We start from the raw sequence: 6,612 nt of genomic DNA on the forward strand, positions 1-6,612 counted from the left end.
CGAATAAATCAGTTTAAATTTGGTTATCTTGGCTTAAAGAATTGCGTGAAATATGGCGGTACTTTTACAACTTAAATTTTATAATGTTTTCTATTTTATTTTAATTTTATTAATAAACTTTATTTATACAATAAATGCAAGTAAATGCCCGTATTGCAACATGTCGTTTGTTAACGTTAACAGACACTCCTGGCGCTGTACAAAAAGTACTGTAAACTTTAATTCTAACAGTGTCCGTTCAAATGGAAATTTTAACGTAGATAATAATTCGTCTAACAATTTTAATTCAAATTTACTAAATAATTTGCCAATTAATATGGATAATAATAATTCGATATTTTGCTGTTGCGGTAAAAAATGTAAAAATAAAGGAGGTCTCAAATTACACCAACGTTCATGTAAAATTCACCAAAACCTTAAATCGTCAAACAATTCAAATGAAAGCAACTCGGAAGCTGACCCGCCTCCACCACCACCACAAGTTCAATGTCAGTCCAACCAACTTCAACCAAGCCACAGTCTACCGCCATCGCCTTCAGCTTCAGCACTCAATCATTATCTCCATTCGTCAAATGCGCCAGTCGAAGACAACAACAAAGCAAACTCACCATCATCATCGACACAGGTTCAACAACCATTCCAACAGCCGAGCCATGGTCCACAGTCAGCGTCATCAGCACCCAACATCAATTTTATTGCTTGTTGCTGCGGTAAATACTGTAAAGGCAGGAAAGGCCTCATCATGCACCATCGCTCGTGTAAACTTCATAAAACTCTCATATTATCTAATACTTCCAAAGTAACTGAATCATCCATATCGCCGCACGTCCAACAACCAGTATCCTCGTCACCATCAAATGTTGAAAAAACTGAAATTCCTCTCCCAGGGGTCAAACTGCCCAGAACCCCTGCTCAATGGTCAGAAGCCAATGCATATTTTCAACTTCACCAAAAGTCGCTACCAACGTACTACAACATCGACGAGTTTACATTAGCGTTTCAAACAATGATCTACAACTACTTTGCTGCAAACTATGGTACCATCAAATCGCAAACAAGTTTAAACGACAACAAAAATAAATCCATTAAAGCATTGAAAAAAGAATTAAAACAGCTTAAATCGTTGGGCCACAACAACCACCGTTTTGACGTTCAAATTAGCTCAATAAGCAAAACATTGAGATCAAAATTATCGTCAAGAAAATTACCAACAACTAAGACACCTGACACAACAAATCAATTAAAACGTCGCTTTTGGTGGTTCTGTAAAAGGTTATTTACCCAATCAAAAAGTCAAGGTCCGTTGTTCAGTGTCGACGACTGCAAAAACTATTTTTCCTCCGCCTTAAGCGACGACAATTCCAAAAAATATCAACTCCCAAATTGGGTTCCTAGTACATCAAAGCCCACAACACCCTGCAACACCAGTCCGCCTTCTTATTATGAAATATCATCAATTGTTTACAAATGCAAAGCAAAATCTTCTCCGTGTCCCTTGGACCAAATATCAATAATACCTTTCAAAAGATGCCCAATTCTTCGAACCATTCTACAACAACTAATAGCTCAATGTTGGTCATCTTCTAAAATCCCCTCTTGCTGGAAAAAGGGATTTACAATACTTATTCATAAAAAAGGTGACGCAAATGATCCAGCTAATTTTCGTCCAATCACCTTGCAACCTACTCTATACAAAATACTTTCAACATCTATCAACAATCGAATCTATAAATTTCTCGAATCTAATTCATTAATAAACAAAAACATACAAAAAGGTTTTTATCCAAAAGTTGATGGCTTGACCGAGCATACCCAACTCCTAACTCACATGCTCAATGATGCAAAGAGACATCAACGAACTGTCATTGTCACTCTTTTGGATCTTCGAAACGCATTTGGCGAAGTCAGCCACAACATAATCTCATCAACCCTAGATTACCATCACATCCCTTCCCAAATAAGCAACTTAATCAAAGCAATATATGCCGACTACACAATATCTGTTTCTGGATGCGACAACCTTACTCCTCCTATCCCGGTTAGACGTGGTGTTCTGCAAGGTGATCCCGTCTCCCCATTAATCTTCAACATGTGTTTTAACCCATTGATGAAGTTGATCGAAAAGACAGAATATCAACAATGCGGTTATATTTGGGGACCGACGGCCAACTTAAAAACCAATGCTTGGCTTCAATTTGCGGATGACACAGCGATCATCGCCAACAGCACAGATGGTGCTCAAAAATTAATCGACTTGAACCAAGCTTGGTGTAAAGCTACCGGCATGAATATGAGGATTGATAAGTGTTGCTCGTTTGGTATGAGGAAGAAGAACGGGGGCTATGAACAATTTTCGCCGAGGCTGACCATTGATAACAAACAAATCCCTCATATCGATATGAACGGTCATTTTGAATACCTCGGCAAAATTTATGATTTTAAAGGAAACAACTCGAAGGCAAAAGAATTACTGATTAAAAAGCTGAAAAACATGCTGTCAGTCGTCAACGAGTTGGACACAACGCCCCAATGGAAACTCCAAATACTACGAAGATATATTCCGTCTCAGTTGGCCTTTGAGCTTCGAACGTATGACATGCCGTTGACGTGGATTGGAAACAACCTGGATCCTATGGTTGCGGAATCAGTAAGAAATTGGCTTTCCCTCCCGATTAGCAGTTGTATATCTGAATGTCTATCCCTCCCCTTCAAATTGGGGGGCCTGGAAATCAGATCGCTACATTTTGCCGAATCACTCAGAGTTAAACTCAGAAATTATCTGAGATCTCACGACAACAAAGATGTAAACTGTCTGTGGAGTGATTCGTACAACAACTACATTAAGATCGACAACATGCTTCCTGATTCAGAGAGTGTGAAATCGACGCTCAATGCGTTAAAGATTCGTCAACATGAAGCCGATTTCGATCATGTGTCGCAACTTTCCTGCCAGGGAAGAATAATTAAAGCAGTTAGAGAACACATTCCACCAATCCACGTTACCCGATGGTCGAGGCTCACTGCCGATCTTCCGGAGGTCTTATTCAGATTCGCTAGGAAAGCATTGATACAACAACTTCCGACAAATGCCAATCTTTCCAGATGGGGCAAGTCTTCCAACGCCTTATGCCCGCTTTGTAACGCGCTTCAGACAAACAAGCACGTTCTGTCAAATTGTGATTCAGTAGCGGCTTTAAAAAGATTTACAACACGCCACAACAAAATATTATCTTTAATTCTAGAGAAGATCAAATCATTTGCTAAACCAGAAGTTGCAATTTTTGCTGATACGATGAACGACGAATTTCTCCCAACAACGTCCCTCTTCAAATCGTTTCGGCCCGACATAGCACTTCTCCGGGGGGACACAATTGAAATACTGGAACTGACAATATGTCATGAATCCAACTTCTCTAGTTCAAGGGATTACAAAAGATCTAAATATAAAAACCTACACAGTAATTTGATCGACGAGAAGAAAGATTCGAAAATAATTATTAATACATTTGAAATTTCACCTTTAGGCTTTTTTAAATATTTTTATTTATCGTTTGTTGATTTTATTTGGACTGACCAATTTTGCAATGATTTAATTAACTCGGCAATAACATCATCGTACGCTATTTATTGCGATAGAAACTCGATCGCAACATAATTATTTTTAAACTGATTTTGAATTTCTCGTTGTACTCATTGCATGTTGATTCAATGGCGAGCATCGTAGATTATTTCACAAACCTTTATATCATTCTAATTATTTTATTTTATTTTATTACATGTACATTTTGGCCAAAATAAAAGAGTTTCCATTATTATGCTTTTTACTTTGAACAAGAAAGTCGCTTTTATGTAGCTCACTGTTTATTTTAGCAATGTAAGGTTTTATGACGTGATCAAATTGTAGGATAATTGATAAAGAAAATGGCTGCGTTTTTAAAATTTGGTTTTATCGATTATTTTAAAGTTAATAGTCTAATTAGTTTAATTTTGATTTTAATTTCTTTTAACAATGTAAACGCAACAATTTGCCCGTATTGCTATAAGGACTTTAATTTTATTAATAGACACTCCTGGCGGTGTACAGCAATTCATTCTAACTCTAAGGAAAATATTTCACCAAACAATAACGTTAACATTTCTTCCAATTTATTAACAAATAATAATAATATTTTACCTGATAATTTAAATGATATGATGACTTGTTGTTGTGGTAAAACTTGAAAGGGTCGGAAAGGACTGTTGATGCATCAAAGATCATGTAAATCGTACAAATCGCTCAGATCCACGAAGTCCGAAGTGGAACCAATCGACAGCGATGATAACAATGCAACAACGTTTCAACACACATCAGATTCAACAACTATTCCAAAACCACTACCTGGTATAAAACTACCCAAATCGCCTACACTTTGGGCTGAAGCCAACGCATTTTTTCATATTGAACTAAAACGTCTTAACAAGTGTGCTGATGTTGACAACTTCGCCATCGAATTTCAAAACATAATTTACTCTTATTTTGCGTCAAATTATGGAACGTTAACAAAAGATTCAACACCCAAGAAGCACAAAAAATGCAATATTAAACATTTAAAAACAAAATTAAAAAACTTAAAGACATTGGCTCAGTCAGATAGCCAACTCAACAGTGACGTCTTCATGCTCAGCAGGCAGTTGAGGGCAACATTTAAAACTAATAAAGTATTTAAAAATAAAGACAATATTTAAACTAAACTGAAACAGAACTTTTGGAAAACATGTAATAATATTTTTAACAAATCTAATTCTCAATCGCCACTCTTCAACATGGAAACAGCAACTAACTTTTTTAATAATCTACTAAACGCAGGTGATCATACCATGTTTCGTCTCCCAAATTGGATCCCTACCCTTCCTTCTCCGTCGTTTCAAGGAAATTTAAATCAGCCAACTTACAATGAGATTACTGTAATTGTGAAAAAAAGCAAAACAAAGGCATCTCCTTGTCCTCTGGACGAAATTTTAAATATAGTTTTTAAAAGATGCTCAATATTGAGAACATACCTTCATAAATTGTTTGTAATGTGTTGGCGTGCTACAATAATTTCAAAATGCTGGCGTAGAGGATTGACGGTCCTAATCTACAAAAAAGGTTATTCACAAGACCCATCAAATTTTCGTCCAATTACTTTGCAACCAGTAATCTATAAATTATTTTCAACTCTCATAAAATCAAGACTCTACAACTTTCTTGACAAAAACAATTTTATCAACAAAAATATACAAAAAGGCTTTTACCCAACTGTCGATGGGTTAGCCAAACACACCCAAATGTTAACCCATCTATTAAAAAACGCCAAGCGACATCAACGCACCATTGTTGTTACATTGTTGGACTTAAGAAATACTTTTGGATAGGTAAACCATCATCTCATCACTTCGATCTTAAAATATCACCATGTTCCACAAATATTTCATAATATAATAGCATCAATCTATTGCAACTATTCTATATCACTATCTGTTAACGGTGAATTGTCGCAAGCAATACCAGTTAGAAAAGGTGTACTTCAAGGCGACCCCTGCTCACCACTGCTTTTTAATATCTGTTTCAACCCTCTCATGAAAATCTTGGACACTAAAGAATATAAACAACATGGCTATCTCTGGGGCTCAACTTCTAACATAAATACTAGATCATGGCTTCAATTTGCCGACGACTCGGCAGTCATTGCTCACAGCACTGAAGGAGCACAAAAACTGATCGATTTGAATCAATTTTGGTGCAACTGGTCAGAAATGAAAATGAGAGTTGACAAATGCTGTTCGTTTGGAATGAGGAAAAAAGATGGCAAATAAGTTCAATTCTTGCCACGGTTAACGATTGAAGATGTACAAATCCCTAACGTGAAAATTGGCCAATCTTTTACGTATCTAAGCAAACTGTACATTATGAATGCAAAGATTCCAAAGCAAAAAACGAGTTACAGTTGAAGGTCACTCAGTTGTTGGAAAAGATCTCAAAGTTGGATGTGCGCCCACAACAGAAGCTACAGATTTTGAGAAGGTTTGTTCCCACTCAAATAAATTGTGAACTTCGCAGCTACAATTTAATCTAATTGTTGAAGCTATCCGAAACTGGTTGGATATGCCAATCAGTGGTTGTGTAGCAGAACTAAATTCGCTGCCAGCAAAGATGGTAGACCATAATATTATGTCCCTTAAAGATACCGCAGAGAAAACGAGATTGAAGCTGCGAAACTATTTTAAAACCAACCAAAATAAAGAAATTCAATTCTTGTACAAAGAATCAACAATCAATTACATCAAAGTTGACAATATCCTTCAAAATCAAATGCCCTAAAATCATCGCTCAAACAGCTAGAAGATGAAGAGTTGAATAATGTTTCAACCACGTTCTTTCGCTTGTGATTCAGGGCACTATCATCTCGAAAATAAAAACCGTCATCAAAACTAATAATATTTCTCGTTGGTCAAAAACTCTAGAGAATCTTGCTGGAGTCTTCTTCAAATTTGCCAGGAAATATTTGGTACAGCAACTGCCAACAAACGCCAATTTGTTTAAATGGGGCAAAACTCCAAGTCCTTTGTGCCCTCTCTGCGGTTGTAAACAAA

At 36.6% G+C, this 6,612-nt stretch overlaps 2 protein-coding genes across 2 annotated transcripts in view; one reads left to right on the forward strand and one right to left on the reverse strand.

Moving 5' to 3' along the window:
• Positions 1 to 316: 316 nt before the first annotated feature.
• HELRODRAFT_177922 (hypothetical protein) lies at positions 317 to 4,918 on the forward strand (the record flags this gene model as incomplete). Its single annotated transcript, XM_009026078.1, has 3 exons — positions 317 to 1,571; positions 4,352 to 4,698; positions 4,847 to 4,918. The coding sequence occupies 3 exons, from the start codon at positions 317 to 319 to the stop codon at positions 4,916 to 4,918; spliced, it is 1,674 nt and encodes a 557-aa protein (XP_009024326.1).
• Positions 4,919 to 5,022: 104 nt separating this feature from the next.
• Positions 5,023 to 6,612, reverse strand: part of HELRODRAFT_177923 (hypothetical protein) — a gene marked incomplete at both ends in the record, with an annotated part of 7,674 nt that continues 6,084 nt past the window's right edge. Inside the window, one exon of the mRNA XM_009026079.1 lies at positions 5,023 to 5,040. Within this exon, the coding sequence (XP_009024327.1) occupies positions 5,023 to 5,040 (18 nt within the window). The remainder of the gene's footprint in view (positions 5,041 to 6,612) is intronic.

Source organism: Helobdella robusta (genome assembly GCF_000326865.2).
Source record: "Helobdella robusta unplaced genomic scaffold HELROscaffold_45, whole genome shotgun sequence".
In the NCBI taxonomy this organism is placed as follows: Eukaryota; Metazoa; Annelida; class Clitellata; order Rhynchobdellida; family Glossiphoniidae; genus Helobdella; species Helobdella robusta.